This window comes from Alternaria arborescens (genome assembly GCF_004154835.1).
Source record: "Alternaria arborescens strain FERA 675 chromosome Unknown contig_15, whole genome shotgun sequence".
NCBI classification, from domain to species: Eukaryota; Fungi; Ascomycota; class Dothideomycetes; order Pleosporales; family Pleosporaceae; genus Alternaria; species Alternaria arborescens.
The window spans coordinates 337,376-354,024 of record NW_021167870.1 but is presented as its reverse complement, the minus strand read 5'-3'; the positions used below and the strand labels follow the sequence as shown (position 1 = coordinate 354,024).

The window sequence follows — 16,649 nt, the reverse complement described above, 5'->3', positions numbered from 1 at the left end:
ATGGCACACAAGTGAAGCGCTTGACATGCGGAGTAACGCTCCGCGGTCCCACTAAGTGGAGCAGTGGCCAATACGCATAGCTCCTGAATACCTACCTCAGGTGTAATCTACTCATGTGCTTCGAGATCGAGTTCTTGTACATGGTGCACATGTTTCTGAGTTCTCGATTGATGTAGCTGTAGATCAAGCGACGTGACAGTGATGCCTTGATGCTCTAAACGGTTGTGATTCACTCCAAGTATACTACCCTCCAGACACTTTACGCTACGGCAGTACTAACAACATACTCGTAGTCCTTCCTTAACGGCACAATAACCCCCTTATAGAATCTCTCCCTGAAATCATCGTCGTCGAGACTATATACCGAAGCTTCAAAGTTACAATGTATACACCTCTGCGTCGCATCAGCATAGTTTGGCAACTCCCTCGTTCGCAAGCCTTCGGCCAAACGATCCGCTATGAGATAATCGGTGAAAGCTGTACTGTTGCCATTCGCGTCGAGGTCTTCTGGAGTGACAAACGTGTTCAAAGGCTTGCCATAGGAGATCTCTAGCAGCGCGACGCCGAGAGCGAAGATGATGCCGTTCTTGATGATGCGCATCCTTTGGCTCTGTGCTGGTGGTGCAGCTATAGCAGGAAAATCACGCGATATGTATGGCTGGTCGGATAGCAAGGACTGGCTCAGTATGCATATGTCATTGAGATCCCAGGTTTCTTCTAGCCAGGGTGTGTTGTGGAGGTGGTAGACCGCAGAAGCAAGGGTGAGAGCTAGTGTGCACTTTTCCTTGATCTGGAAGGTTGTACCCTGTTTCGTCATAATTTCCTGTAAGGTGACTCGCTTGTCGGTCGTTTTTGCGCTGGGTGAGTGAAAAGTGTGGATGTGGTGCTTGGCGAGCTTGCTGCTCATTACCCCTATGCAGTCCGGGCTTGGACAGCGTTGCAGTGTCGCACATAGATCGACTATGTCTGGAGCTCGCTTTAGGCACTTCCAGTGGTCGTGTGCTTTGATGTTCGAGTGAACTATAATACTAGGAAGCGGTGAGCTGTTGAATGGTTTTGGCGTATCAATGACATCAACAGCCTCGATCTCCACTGGAATAGACTTCCAAGGGGTAGTTGTTCCAGCGTGTAACGAGCCGAAAGTGAATACAAGTTTGAATGTAGAAGATTGACCTGCTTCATCGTCTTTCTGTATATCAAGACGCAAATTTGCTTGATGTGTGCATTGGCACATGCACCTTGATGACCATCGTGTGTTGAAAGCGTCGTATAGTTTCTCTGCCTGCTGACGAAATTTGATCAGATACTCCGTGTTGGCTTTGCGTATTCTTTCAATTCGCAATGGTTCAAGCGCAATCGCCCCTGCCGTAAGATTGGATATACGGCTAATGTCCTCTTCAATAGATGATAGCAATTCTTTGTAGTGTTTCGATTTGAACCCTCCTTTTATGCGGATCCAGGGATCGCTGAAGAATTTGTTTCGTGCCGCCGTATCGACACATCCTGTTGCTGTAGTCCACGGTGGCTACTATCCCTTAGCAGGTGTTCCTTCTTTGTTGCACCACGTCGTACATACCTGAAAATTCTTGTCTAGCTGCAACTTGCGCCCGAAAAGGTTGATTTTCTTGTTTAATTGCTTCACAGAAGACTTGAAGGGCAGATAGTTGCTTCCCAATCGATTGCGCAAAGCATCGCTCAGTTCTGGTTTCTCCCATGCCGAACTTTCGCGATTCTCAAGAAGCTGGGATAGTTGAGCATCAGAAAGAGCTAACGGACTCAAAAGCTCTTCACAGGAATTTCTGTAGATGCAAGCAATAGTTACGAAAGAAGCATGAAGATATCCGAATACTTCCTCGTACTTTTGCATGCTTCTTATGGTTGAGAGCTGGAATGGCATCAGTCATGACGTGTGATGCATTTGCACTACATACCCCTTCAGCATAGTGCTCCAAAGCTGATATGATCAACGGAATTGATCCCAGTACTACCCCAGCTATCTCAAATCCGGACATGGCGAGGGAGCTTGTGATGCCGCTAATCGGTCAGACTGTCAACATCGGGGGAATAACAACGGGATGTGTAAGCGATATAGAAGACGAACGATAGAGTCAGAGGTCCTAGAAATCGCTGAGTGATGGATTGCAGAAAAGCAGTATAGAGGATAGATCAGGCTGAAGAGAAGGTGTGCTTTCTCAGCTCTGTTGCTAAGCTCGAAGAGCTCTAGTCGTCAGCTGAACCACGTGGTCTCGTCTGCAGCCTTCGTAACCACATCTCAGCTCTCTCGTGTTATCCGCACGATCTCTCGACCACTTCAGCAACGAGATGTTATCTTACAGAGATGGATTTGTCAATTTCAAAAGCTCACATTGACTGCGTTTCTATTTTCCTCGCACTCATCGAAGCATCCCACTCCCCCTCTTACAAGGAACGTCCGAACGAAGCGCAGGATGTTCTCGATAGATACAAGCTTTGGGCTGGAAATGTTGGTGCTATACATGGTGCCAATAAGTACAAGTTATCTCTTGACTACCGGTTGAGAGAGGCGTCATTCTACAAAAGTCAGGTATGGATGACTCGTTGCATTTGATACGCCAGTACTCACCCAACCTATAGGTATTGAAGTTGATGCAGGACCTGCAAAATCGTGTAAGAAATTTGAGTTTCACTTTTGTCGCCTTTTACAGTTCCCTCAAACTCAGGCCAATAACTAATCAAAAACGTGAGATTCAGCTGAACACAGGTATAGTAAACACATCGAATATCTACATGAAGAGATCGCTAACCTGAGTTTTGCAAGCCTTGGTGACCTTTGACAAAGAGCATGAAGCAGCTATTCATCGCTTGGCTGAGGATTCCGAGCCATCAGGTGCAAGTACGGACGCATCGGACTCGTTCGACTCCCCGTGGGAAGTTTCCTCTGACTCTGAGGTCGAGAAGCTACCAGTAAAAAAGCTACCAGTAAAGAAACTGCCTCGACGTAATTCAGATCAAAAACCTGGTCGAGCTCGATCGCCAGCTCAGCCAGCGTTGTTGGACTCGATCAATTTCATTGTTGAATGTCTTTGGAGGCTACCCATCCGACGTCCTGCACCGGCCGATCGTATAAAGGACAAAACCGCTGCTGATACAACCGGATACTTGCCCTTTGACCTTATGTACGTAAGGGACAAGTTCCCTGGCCTTAACGAAAAAGTCGCTGCACGCCTGGCGAAGATGATATCGAGGCGCAGGCAACTGATACGCTATCGCAAAGATCACACTGATGCTTTGCAAAATGTAGAAACTACGGTGACTGACAAATCCGAACACAACAACCCATCTTCCCCTCGCAAAGTCCATATGGCTAGCGAGGCGGCACCCAGTTTGAAGGCCCCAAGTCAACGAACAGAGCAAACGAAAGCGACAACCTTGAAAATTAACGCTCCCATTGCGCCAATCTGGCGGACGGCAGGACTTTATGTTCAGTCGGTGTCCGAATCCGGATCTTCGGCCGCATCCGAGCAGGCTGCAGATGCAATCACAGTTAGGTTTCCGAATCGACCTAGGTCAGAAGAAGGACAGGTTTTGAAGAAGTACATATGTCCTTACTGTTCTATCCCTCAAGTGGCTGAATCAGAGCGCAGATGGGAGTAAGTAAATTCAATAGCAGATTTCAAGGATACCGCTGATACTTGCACGTAAGGAAACATGTTTTATCCGACCTTCAACCGTATGTTTGTACATACTCAGACTGCCAACTACATGATCATTTCTTCGAAAACAAAAACGACTGGTTTCACCATGAGTCACATACACATCGCGTTGAGTGGTTCTGTAACACAGTGTCTCATGAGTCTTTCATCGACGTGGAAGACTTCCTGGATCACATGCACACAATCCATTCAGAACCTCTCGATCAAGCGCAGCTCCTAAGTCTACATCGTGGCTTTCAACGGCCTTCAAACGCACGTTCGGGAACATGCACATTATGTGGTAAACATGCAAGCAAAATGAAGTCTCATCTCGCACGGCATCTTGAACAGCTTGCCTTGTTTGCAATACCCCGAACAGACTTCATGGCTGCTTGGGGAGAGGACACAGCATCGGACATGGCACATCAAAGCGCCCGATCAGCTTCCAGCTCGCAATCTACGAGGGCCCCTTCAGAAGTGTCTTCTGAAGCCTCAAGCCTACACTTCGTTGATAGAGGGCATGGTGGTGGGAGTAGCCCAGACGTGCACAGTACTGAATGGGACGAAAGCATGGGACCGGACCTATCATATCAAGGCGAAGAAGTTGTGGACACTTCGTGGGATCAGATCACGTCAAAGTTCAAGGAAGCTAGGATTGCGATGCGCAATAAACAAGAAACAGATGACTTTGATATGCCTCACCCCATGTATCCACCCACGAAGCATCTTTCGCGGAGAGGTGCAGTCTCTTCGCAGGGCGGCCAAGGACCAAGACCCAGTGGGGAACATGACGAGATCTGGAAAGCGCGAAAGCGCGATAGAAGAAGATGAATACAACATTGGGTACCAAAACTTCCTACCTGGTCGACTCATGAGACAATCGGGGCAAAGATGAACGAGAGCATAATGAAAACCCAAAGCTGAGAGACTGTACACTATTGACTCTGACAGCGCCATTAAGGCCGAATCTGGGACCAAATTTAAGATCGATTTTGAAGAAGAGTCAGATGGTTGAGAGACATTAAGAGTAAACACAGCTTCCTTTCCAAACCCTGTATAACCTCAATACACATGCAGTGATCGCTAGATCTAAAGACTACAGTAAAATACAATGCAGCTCGAAAGCTACAATCCAAATGACGCAGCCAGTATATCTATACATTATCATGCTGCGAAACAACATCTCCACACCTTCCACAAACCTCCTCATGTTCTTCCTTGACGAAGCGCCAACACCTTGGACACTTCTCTCTGCTAGGTGGATGTACAAGCACCTTCGCTTTACCTAACATCCCACTATCGCTCGAAAGTACTTCTTCTTCGGACCACTGCGATTGCTGCTTCATCGCATCGGGATCCTCCGCGGTGAAGACGCTGTTCGTAAGAGCGGATGGATCAGGCAGAGTGCGAAGATTTACCTCGCTAATAACGAAAAGGCCAGCAAGCTGAGTCTCAACGTCCGTGGGCTTGGGAGTGGAAGGTTGTAAGCACGCCGCGAACTCTGCGTGCAACTTCTCGGCGTTCGAAGAAGGTAGGTAAACCGTAGCTGCGCTTTCCAAACTCGAACCAATCTTCTTGTCCGCACGGAGACGCTCTTGGGCGACCTTGATAGCAGCTCCCAGTGTACTTGTAGTCTCACTCATGGACTCCAGACTAGCCGATTCAGACTCCTTGAGCGTGGGAAGAGGCGACCAAACCGCGCGTGCGGGGTGACTACTCTTTTCCTTGAGCTCATCAGGAAGGTGATCCCAGACCTCTTCTACAAGCAGCGGACAGACTGGGGCAAGCATCTGCAGTAGTTCGTAGAAAATGAGTCCCAAAACACGCTGGAGCGTTTCGCAGTCATTCTTATCGCTGGTGTAGACGCGGTCTTTGAGCGTTTCAAAGTAGAAAGCACTCAAATCCATGGAAATGTACTTGTTGATCGCGTTGACACCCTTGAAGAACTCATATTTCCCGAAGTGGTTGTGCACTTCTGCACTGACCTGTACAAGTCGGTGAATTGCGAGGCGATCTGTGAGTTCTTTGAATTCGGTGATACTGGGTGTAAGGTCGTTGAAGGAGGTGAAGGGCGGCGGGCAAGATGGCAGAGAGAAGATGCCTAGCAACCATTTGAAGGTAACACGGTACTTATGTAGAGCTTGGTTTACGGACATCAAGACGGGCTGGCCAATTGTGACATCACGCGTATAGTCGCTGCTTGCGGCCCAGAGGCGAAGCGCGTCGGCACCCATAGCATCATATGTTGGCGTGTTCTTTGCTGCAGGATCTTGCTTGACGCCCTTTTGCTTCTTTCGCTTGACGGGTGGAAGGAGCTCGCCTGACATGATTTGCGTTGGAGAGATGACATTGCCGAGAGACTTGCTCATCTTGCGACCATCGGAGTCGAGAGTGAAGCCGTGAGTGATCAGAGTCTTGTATGGTGCTTTGACAGTCTCGGTCGAGTAAGACTGGGTGGCGACGTGAGTAAGGAGTGACGACTGGAACCATCCACGATGCTGGTCAGTTCCTTCCAGGTACACATCGGCAACAGGCTGGTCCTTTTGCTCAGGAAGAAGCTTCCAACTGGTACCGCTATCGAACCAGACATCCATGGTATCTCTACCACGCACGTACGTTCCGGTAAGGTGCTTCGGCTTCCAAGCTGGATCGTCTTGTGCATCCGTCCACCACGCGTTGATGCCACGTTCTTTGATCACTTCAATGGCATGGTCGATGGTTTCAGAGTCCATAGTCGCTTTCAGAGTGTCGCCCTCAACCTTGTATAAAGCAGGGATAGGAACACCCCAAGCGCGCTGTCGCGAGATACACCATTGGCTTCGTCCCTGAATAAAGCTCTCAAGACGGCTTCTACCAGTCGCAGGCATGAAGTTGACATTGGCAATCGCTTTCATCGAGGCATCCTTGATACCCTCTACGTTCGCAAACCACTGTTCAGTAGCTCGCGTGATGACAGGCTCCTTCGTCCTCCAGTCGATGGGGTACTTGTGGCGGTAATTCTGCTTGCCTCGGAGCATGTCGAGTTTCTGGAGATAGTTGCACACAGCATTACTACCCGATTTCTTGATATCAGCAACAGGTAGTCCTTCCAGAAGCTCGGGCTGTTCAGGAAACGCATCCTTTGTAAAGGCGCCAGCATCATCTACAGGCGCAAAAGCTGGAACGTTGAGCGCCATGCACACATTGTAATCGTCCATACCATGTCCAGGAGCGAGATGCACCAGCCCAGTACCAGAAGAGTCGGTGACGAAGTCCGCATGAATGATAGGCTGCAGTCCGTTCGCTTTCTGGAAAGGATTCTCGTACTGCACCTGTTCGGCAATATCTGATCCGCGCACGTCTGGTACGACGATTTCGAGCTTCCTTTCAAGGATTTTCTCGTATTCCGCTACTCGTGAAGCCGCAACAAGGATCAGCTCGCCATCCTTCTCAGCGTCCTTGACTACACAGTACTGCATGTCCTTGTGCACCGCGATCGCCTTGTTCGCGGGTAACGTCCAGGGTGTGGTTGTCCAGATGACTACGCTGACCTTGCCATCAACATCCTTTAGCGCTCCGTTCTTCAGTGTCTCCGATAGGTGTATCGGATACCGCACGAAAGCAGCCAAGCTCTTATGCCCCTCGTCATATTCCAATTCAGCTTCCGCAAGCGCTGTTCTTGAGCTTGGGCTCCAGTATACGGGTTTGAACTGCCTGTAGATTAAGCCTTTCTCGAACATGGCTTTGAAGACCTCCAGTTGTCTAATCTCAAAACCACGCTCCATTGTCTGATATGCATTGTCCCAGTCACCCATGACGGCCCATTCTTTGAAACCCTTCTTCTGCTCCTCGATTGTCCGGGTTGCCAATTCGCGCGCCGCGTCCCGCACGCTTACAGGATCTGCTTGCGCCGCATCCTTCTTTTGCGCCTGCAGAGCTTTGATCTCAATAGGCAGACCATGGCAATCCCAGCCAGGAATGTACGACACCTTCTTCCCTTGTCCAACCTCGTGCCTACAAATGATGTCCTTGGTGATCTTATTCAATGCATGGCCAATGTGCAACGGGCCATTGGCGTATGGCGGTCCATCATGCAGAGTAAAACTCTCTCTCGGCGCACTGCCTTCTTTCTTGCCTTTTTTTTCATCCAACCGCCTCTCCAAATGTCCATAACGTATAACGCGTTCCGGGCTCGCCTGCCACGCATACAGGTCATCGGTGCATCGTTTTAGGTAGGTTGGGTTCGTTGACGCTAACGGCCGCGGCGGAAAACTAGATTTTGGTAGTCGGAGAGTGTTGGACCATGATGCGCGGAGGATGCGTGTTGGGGTTAGCATAATAGCATCCTGGGCGGGCAAATCGGCGGGGAAGTGGTGGTTGGAGTTCCAATATTTTTGGATCTACTCATTTGGTGATGGTTCGGCTCGGTTCGGCTCTAGCACGGAGATAGAGTCTTATGCTGCTGGAATTCACGATATCGCAGTAGGATAATCCTGACTATATAGACTCTTTAAGTAATACGAAGGCATAAACATCATCTGTATTTGATATGTTTCAAGACTTGATTGTCAAGATTGGTTCAGATCGATTGGTGTAGTAATAGCAACCCATGATGACCATACCGTGTACCAGTCTACTACTCGTGCTACGTATCCAGCACTTATGCCTCGAGCAGACTGGCTTATGTGCATAACCTCGCCACACTACGTGTTATGACAAGCCGTCTCAGTATACGGTCAACGAGCTCACAGCTCCGTTCTTCAACACTTCGAATACCATACCCGGAAAGCCAAACAGTTCTACGTTTCCAACATCCGCAGCACCCTCCATCAAGACACTGCCAGCATTCGCAAACTTGCTCTTCTTCCCAGAACTATCCTCCCATCCTCCGAGTAGCTCGCAGCTGCTACCTGGGCTGTCACCCCAGCCTCTGTTCAGAGCCATGCCACGTTGCTGTAACCTCTCCTGCTCTTCGTTGTCGTAATATGGTTTGAAGACTTCCTTTAATCGGCCTGAGATGTCTCCGAAGCCCATTTCGGAACTGAGAGGATCACGGTACATGGCTGAGGGCACATGCTCGAGCGTCCATCTGCTTCGCCTATGCCGATTAAACTGATACGAACCAGGCACGTTACCATGGAATATGATCTTGGTTGCAGTAAGATGGTTCAGAGGTTGCGCGCTAAGCTCGCCTTGGCTGTGCAGCTCCGACTCCCGTCTCTCTGCAGTAGGAGAGGGCGGAGAGATCTGAGTAGGCTGTGAAATCAAGATGTCAAAGCCATGGTGATAGTAGTTGTAGAAGTGCTCGGCCGCTGCAACTTCTCGCTCCTGAGCCTCTAGTGCAGCTTCGTCATCATCCTCCCATGCATCTTCGTTATCGCTTCTGATCACCGAGCCGTGATCTGAGTCATCGTCTGGAGTAAGCCCACCGGGCGAGAGATCTGATGCGTCGCTCGTCCTTCGATCTTTATGTATAGATAGCCGATGGTCGTTCTTACGATAGATGGAGTCAGGAGCGCCAAGCTCCGTGATCAGATCCTGAGGCGTTGTTTCGCTAAGAGCAATCCAGAACGGGGGACTAGACCGCCGGACAAGCTCTATCCTACCTTCTCCGTGTACTTTGACCGCTTCGATCTCGTCTGGCCCACCGTCCTTTGCTTTGCCTAGGGCTAGTGATCTCGGATTTGGCGGTGTTGCTGTGAACAGTGTTCCACGAGCTTTCTGCCAAGATTCACCATTGAACACTGCCATGGATGTCGCGGGGCCTGTAGCCGACGAGGACAGAAGCGAGATGAAGTCTTTCTTCGGAGAGTATGCAGAGTGCTGAACCGAAAAGTTGAAAGCTATTCCCGGATACGACAGGTTGTAGGTACCTCTGGCATCTGGGTCTTCTGACTTCGGGGGTATGTACTCTCCGCCATACGTCGGTCCCAGAAGCTTGTCGTAAACATGCCGGAACCTCGGTCCTGACACGCCCCCTGAGAAGCCTACTTCACCAGGTTTATACACTTCGATATCCTTGTATACCAACTTGGCTTTTGCGAAATCGAGCACTTCGATGAGGCGCAGCCGCTGGTCAGGGCCGTCGAACTGTAGTCGCAGACCGTTGTCTGGAAGAACGACCTGAACGGGGGATGAGATAGGTCGTAACTCGTCGTGGTAGAGCTGAAACCGAGGAAAAGCCTTGACTTCGGCTTTGATAGTCGTCAGTACTTCGTGTAGGGAGCATCCGAGGGCTGTGTTTCAGTCAGCGTGGTAACCCAAACGATGGTCGCAACGAACTCATGAACCCTACACTGCGCCCTGGCTGAAGCTGCATAATTCCATCTTCCATAGTGAGTCTTTAGTAAGTGTATGAGTGTAGTAAGTAATCGCGATGTGTTTGCTAGTCGATGTGCTGCCTAGCTTGTAGATAACAGGGAGCTCGCACGCGCGTGCTATGTCCACGAGGACAGGGCGACGGGTATATCCTTCCAACCCCCGGAACACACAACGAAGATCAACGTAGTCGACTCAGAATGATAGGATAGTCGGTGTTGCCACGATGCGCTATACAATCAGGTACAATCCGCGACACGGCGGCGATAAATGAGGGGTGGCGGGGCAAACGTTGAGGTATACAGCGTGTCTCTTGCGCTGTTGAGGACTTCCAATATCCTGCATAACATGGGAACACTGATTAATAGATAAGGTATATCACATCAGATCAAGGCATAAACATACTGTGTAATAGAGATATGCAAGTCATGCTGCATTGACGTAGCGCGAGGTGTTCGCGACGGCTAATAGCGCGCAGTCCGTGCCTGACGGATCCCTGCGTGCATGTGTTTACCGACTGTTTACTTTGCTGCAGGTTCCGCAACACCAGACGCATGACATACTAACCCAGCACATACACGTTCACCCTACCCAGAACGTCAATATGTCTGGACTACCAAGACCAGGACCGCCGGTCAAGCGGAATACGAGCATGCGCCCTCCCACGACGCGCCCCCCTCATCTGGCGCGTGGCCGTTCGGCAACACCTGCGATGGACGGCCGCTCCTCGAGAGCAGAATCAGTAGCTTCCGCGAGGATACCACGATCGTCACCCCTCAAGCGAAAAATTGACTTCGACGGCGATGGAGGAGAGGAGACAAACATCAACGTTGTCGTCCGATGTAGAGGGCGCAATGATCGCGAAGTGCGCGAAAACAGCGGCGTTGTGGTATCGACCAACGGAATCAGAGGCACAGCCGTAGACCTTTCCATGGGTCCAAGTGCGCTGAGCAACAAGACATATCAATTCGACAAGGTCTTCTCTCCAGCAGCCGACCAGGCCATGATCTACGACGAAGTTGTGGCACCCATTTTGGACGAAGTGAGTTGGGACGAGAGAAGTACGACGAAGTTTGCTAACAGCATTACAGGTCATCAACGGCTTCAACTGCACAATCTTCGCATACGGCCAAACCGGTACGGGTAAAACCTACACCATGACTGGTGACATCTCAAACGTCCTCCCCCTTCCAGATGCCGCCGGTATCGTACCACGCGTCCTGTACGCGCTCTTTGAACGCCTCGAAGCCGACGAGATCGACAATTCGGTCAAATGTTCATTCATCGAATTATACAACGAAGAACTCCGCGATCTGCTATCTCCGGACGACGCGACGAAACTCAAGATCTACGACGACAACAGCAAGAAGGGCTCTACCACAACTATGGTTCAGGGTATGGAAGAGTGCCATCTCAAGACTGCGACTGAGGGAATTACAATGTTGCGCAACGGAAGTCACAAGCGACAGGTAGCTGCGACCAAATGCAATGACCTCAGTTCGCGAAGTCACACAGTCTTCACCATCACTGTTTACATAAAGCGAACAACAGAGGACGGCCAGGAGTATCTCAGCGCCGGAAAGCTCAACCTCGTCGATCTTGCGGGTAGTGAGAACATCCAACGCAGCGGTGCTGAGAACAAGCGCGCAGCAGAGGCCGGTCTTATCAACAAGAGTTTGCTAACATTGGGTCGTGTTATCAACGCGCTCGTGGAGCGCAGCTCTCACATTCCGTACAGGGAATCAAAACTGACCCGTCTACTACAAGATTCACTAGGTGGTCGCACGAAAACATGTATCATCGCAACATTATCGCCCGCGAAGAGCAATCTCGAAGAAACGATATCCACCCTCGATTACGCATTCCGCGCGAAGAACATCCGAAACAAGCCGCAAATGAACCAGCCCATCAACAAGAAGACTCTACTCAAAGAATACACCGCCGAAATCGAGAAGCTGAAGAGCGAACTGATAGCGACTCGGCAACGCAATGGTGTTTATCTCACGCAGGAGAACTATGAGGAGATTACCACAGTCAGCGAATCGAGACGAATCCTTAGCGAAGAGCAACGCGACCGGCTCGAAACCATGGAGGTCAACCTCCGTAATAAGGTGGAAGACCTGTTCAAGCTCACAACCAACTTCCAAACCTTGAAGAAAGACAACGAACAAACGCAGCTGGCTTTGGACGGCACCAAGGGTATATTGGAGAAGACGGAGATTGTTCTGGAGCACACTCGCGAAAACCTGGCAGAAGAGACGGAGCTACGGAAGGCGCACCAGAAGACTGAGCAAGAGCTGGCAGAAGTTGGAAAAGACATGATCTCAACGCTCGGCAAGACTACATCAGCCATCGATGGTCTGCGGTCAAAAATCCGGCGCAAGTCAGAACTTCAATCCCAGAACCGACGGAATTGGAGTTCCTCCCAAAGCCAGGTTGTTGATACTACTCGTATGGTGGAGGATCGCATTGAGGAGTTCCAACAGCAACAAGAACAACTGATGAACGCCATATCAGAACGTATGCAATCGTTCGTCAGAGATGAGCTTGAGAAGCTTGGCACTTCGCAATCCTTCTTACAGGAAAAGATGGAGGCTTACCAGACATCCGAGCAAGAAGTCAATGGTCAGACTGCACAAGCACGCGATCACATGAATGAAGTTCTAGAAGAGATCAAAACTCTTCGTGAAGATGTTAAGACGAAGATTGGTGCAGGGCTGGATGAGCTGTCAGCGGCGGCAGAAACAATCTCTGCCAACATCATTACAGAACTGGATGCTTTCCATACCCAGGTTCACGCATCATATGCTGGACTAGGCCGTGACTTCAAGACGACTTTTGACGATCTAGTCAAGAATCTGAGCGAACAGCAGACTGAGAACGAACGGCTCCACCAGCAAGTGGTCGAGGCCAACGCAGCTTTGATCGAAGCGAGCAAATCTTCTCAGGGTCAGCTAGAGAAGGTCGTGAATGAGGAGAAGCAGAGGTCGGCCGAAGACCGCCAACAGCTGCTGTCGCAGATTACCGCGATCGTTAACGCAAATGCTGATGCGCAGGAGAAGAGATTGGAAGAGAAGCTCCAGTCTGTGCGAGAGGAACTGAATACTGCAAATGCTATATTCGAAACGAAGCAAGATTCCTACGCCGATGGTGTTATTGCGTGGTCAGATAAATCGAGAGACATCCTCACAGGTGTCTCGAAGTCAAGAGATGCTGTCAAGACCAAGATCAAGTCAGACTTTGCAGCTGCAACTCAGCATTCCACCTCGATCAAGGACACGACTACATCTGTTCACGAAAGCACTGTCAAGACAGTGGAGGCACAGATGGCACACTTGGACACTCAACTCCAGGCTCTAGACGACATCGTGGCCCGAGTCCGCGAACAAAACAACACCCACCACACGGCTCACATTGCGTCGCTGGGTGCTTTGTCGTCGACAGTGGCAGCTTCCTACTCCAGCATCGGCGATCATCTATCTTCATCATTTGATCGCGTTCAATCTCTCGAATCGGACATGTCAGCACAAGCAAGTACTCTGAAAGAGACCCTGCCAGCGCTTGCTGCAGACGCAGACATTCGTGCGCCGCTCCAAGAGCTTCGCGAGGTCGTTGGTTCGCAGAACTTGATCGAGTACAACCCCACTGGTGAAACACCCCAACGCGTCTCCTACACTTTCCCCTCAACTCTGCCACGCACCGAACCACACGAGACAATCCTCTCTCGCCTCCGAGACCGCCCCACCACCGCCGATTCTACAGCGCGCAGCCCGTCGAAGCAACCTATCTTCAATGACGCCACAAACACTCTCAGTTCTCCGACCGACTTTACCTTCACGGCTAATAAACTTAACTTCTCCCACTCCATCAGTGCGCACGCCCACACCATCTCAAATATCCCAACAGGCAACCCCACTTCCCTGCGGGAGCTAGATGTTAACGTGGTGGCGCAGGAAGCTCATACTCAGCCTCTTCCCCGTCTCGTATCCCAATCATCTTGCGATTCGCTCAACAATGGCGCCCCTCCAAGTAAAAAGATGCGAACCAACGGCGATGATGGAAGTAAGCTTCCTATGAAGAAGGTGACGAGGAAGACGGTCGGCGTTGCTGGCGACCGTGGTGACGTAGAGAACATTACAAACTTTGGCAATAGCGTCGGCCCTGGACTTGCAGCAGGGAGAAAATTGAGGAGTCATGGAAGTACTTAGTTACTGGGACAATGGCTGTGTATAGTGTGAGCGTTTTGTTCTACTCTTGTTCTAGTCTCGTTTGCATAGTCACGGCGTTTGGTATAGGCTACAGGATACCTGCCATGTCAACTTCTTCTGCTACTGGCGTTTGGACAATGGGTTCAAAAGGCAGAGCATACGTAGGCGTAATGTCAATTAAAGCTTTCCCACCTTCAACGGTGTTTCCATTTCATCCTACAAACCGTTCCCTGCATGTTCCAAGTCTCGGTGGTGTAAACTCTGCATGTAGCCATTGAATTGGTAAAGCCTGGGGCGAAGAAAGTCTCTTATAAAAGTAATGTCATGGCGGCGTTAGAACATCAAACGAGCATGTCAATTTTACTGTAACATCACTGTTGCTTTATCATTTCTACCTTGTCGGTAGAGCGTTAATAGCAGTGTTTAAAGTCACCGCCCTGTTTTATCTTCGATATGATGTTCTAAGGATCCCTCATGTCGTGCTGAAACTATAACACACATTCTAAGAACTTCTAGCAATATATACAGAAAATTTGAATGCATGACTCATGATTCGTAGCCCATTTCCCCTTAGATCATTACCCAAAGAACGCCCGTCCTGTATCGTTAGCATCGATTCACAGTCATCAATTATCAAAGAACTCCATCTCCTTATCCATCAGATCATCCACCTCTTCCTCCCTCAACGGCACCAAGTCCATCTTGAAATGCCAGTTGTGCCAGCCAATCTGGCGGCGATACCTCTCGATGTATCCCTTCACCATGTCCCTCCACGACCCTTTCCCCAGACCAGCTAACCTCTCGTCTCCCTTGTCAACGACCTCTGTTTTACCGCGCGCAGCACCATCCACAAACTTGACCCTCTCAACACTACCAAACACACCTCTTAATATCCTAACCACCATGGCAATATCCGCTTTCGGTATCCCCTCAATATCAACAACAAGTTCCAAAAGATGCACTTCCTGTGCCAGAGCGCGCAACTGACAGCGCCAGAAGAGCGGTAACCCAGAACCACCATTCGGTTGCGGGGGTTCCAGGAAATCAAAGATAGGATCTGCGGCTAACCAACGCACGCAGTGGAGTAAAGCATTCTTCCCAAAATGGAAAGCCAGACGCCGTATCTGAGGGCGATGAACGGGTCCAGATTGCCAGAGGAAGTTTGTAGTACCGCTTAGGCCGAAGTGAAAGGTCGTGCTGTGGAATATATACGGTTGCATTGTGGTGTAGATATGGCGTGAGATACGTAGCATGGTTGATAGACTGATTGGTCTTTCGGTGGCTTTCGGGTTATTGCTGCAGTTTCTGCGTGGGTCGTTGGTGAGATCACAATCGCGTGTCATGCCGACGGCGGTCATGAAGATCATTTCCTGGAGTTCAGTGGGCAGGCGCTGGAAGGGGTGGAAGAGCGGCTGGATGGGTACTGTGTCTCTATCGCAGGGTGGTGGACCAAGAGCTTTGGAACGAACGCCGAAAAAGTGGTCGGCCGTGCCCGTGACGCAGTTGACATTCCGGCCTGGGAAACGAGCTGCGAAATGCGAGAAGTAGAGTTTGTTTAGGTAGTCGCGCGCTGAGAGCCAGCCAGAGCCGTAACGGATGACGAGTTTGTAATAGTAGCTGGTCGATGGGTTCAGCTTTGACGGAGACAATGGCCATGCATCCTCTTCTCTAGTATACCAACCTTCTCGATGCTCAGCGAGCCTCATATCGTTCCTGAGTAGGTCCATACTCTTGCTCTTCATATTCCGTTCAAAATGGCCTGTCGTGCCCTTCTTACTGTTCTTTTGCGGGTTGAAAAGTCTAATAGCAACAATCTTCCTGAAATCCGTAAAACTCGAGTCGGTCAGGATACAGGTCACAGTCTTGCCCAGCGCCAGACCCTCATTCACACCAGGCTCAGGAGGAAGCAAACTTATCTTGCCTTGGAAGAAAGTGCTCGAGTCGTGGCTCGAGGACCATCGTTTCAGGTGTTCCAGGAATAATCTTCTCTGCTGTTCCTGGGCCCAGAATTTGTTCGACAGATTGCGAGGAAATTTCGTCGACGGTGGGGTCTTGGGGGGTGCGACCGAGGTTGTTGGCGTGGCTGGTGCTAAGGTCGTCTTCGGTGTTTTTGGGAGGCTAGTGTCGCAGGTGATAGGTCCGCGAGTCATCTTGAAGTTGGTTGATGTAAGACCAACCTACGTCAGTTGGGTCGTGTATCAATCCGGTGAACTTCGGAGAAACGGTAGGCTTGGTGGAATAGGTCCGGTGATACTCCCGAGGTCGGCAGAAGCTAATCTCTTCGTCCGCCTTTCCACCTACACAATGATGGGGTCCTTAATGAAAGCGAAACACAAGGCTGATTACGAGACTTTTGCTTTTTCTGGAAGGAAGGGTCTATGCTGGATGCACCTTGTACAATTGCAGACGAGGAGGATGAGAAGCTTTGGCCTTTGGAAGTCGAAATCTGAGAAGGGCAAAGCGCGAGTGTCAA

The 16,649-nt window shown here is 50.2% G+C and overlaps 5 protein-coding genes across 5 annotated transcripts; 1 reads left to right on the top strand and 4 right to left on the bottom strand.

Moving 5' to 3' along the window:
• Positions 1-259: 259 nt before the first annotated feature.
• On the bottom strand, positions 260-2,012 carry AA0111_g6927 (hypothetical protein; the record flags this gene model as incomplete). The annotated part of the gene is made up of 3 exons (XM_028653203.1): positions 260-1,525; positions 1,577-1,885; positions 1,932-2,012. The coding sequence occupies 3 exons, from the start codon at positions 2,010-2,012 to the stop codon at positions 260-262; spliced, it is 1,656 nt and encodes a 551-aa protein (XP_028505572.1).
• Positions 2,013-4,825: 2,813 nt separating this feature from the next.
• Positions 4,826-7,987, bottom strand: AA0111_g6926 (Isoleucine--tRNA ligase; the record flags this gene model as incomplete). Its single annotated transcript, XM_028653202.1, has 1 exon — positions 4,826-7,987. One exon carries the CDS (start codon positions 7,985-7,987, stop codon positions 4,826-4,828), a length of 3,162 nt encoding a protein of 1,053 aa, XP_028505573.1.
• A 388-nt stretch (positions 7,988-8,375) lies between these two features.
• Positions 8,376-9,984, bottom strand: AA0111_g6925 (hypothetical protein; the record flags this gene model as incomplete). The annotated part of the gene is made up of 2 exons (XM_028653201.1): positions 8,376-9,886; positions 9,933-9,984. 2 exons carry the CDS (start codon positions 9,982-9,984, stop codon positions 8,376-8,378), a joined length of 1,563 nt encoding a protein of 520 aa, XP_028505574.1.
• A 588-nt stretch (positions 9,985-10,572) lies between these two features.
• AA0111_g6924 (Kinesin-like protein) lies at positions 10,573-14,176 on the top strand (the record flags this gene model as incomplete). The annotated part of the gene is made up of 2 exons (XM_028653200.1): positions 10,573-11,010; positions 11,060-14,176. The coding sequence occupies 2 exons, from the start codon at positions 10,573-10,575 to the stop codon at positions 14,174-14,176; spliced, it is 3,555 nt and encodes a 1,184-aa protein (XP_028505575.1).
• Positions 14,177-14,802: 626 nt separating this feature from the next.
• On the bottom strand, positions 14,803-16,326 carry AA0111_g6923 (hypothetical protein; the record flags this gene model as incomplete). Its single annotated transcript, XM_028653199.1, has 1 exon — positions 14,803-16,326. The coding sequence occupies one exon, from the start codon at positions 16,324-16,326 to the stop codon at positions 14,803-14,805; it is 1,524 nt and encodes a 507-aa protein (XP_028505568.1).
• Between the last annotated feature and the right edge of the window lie 323 nt (positions 16,327-16,649).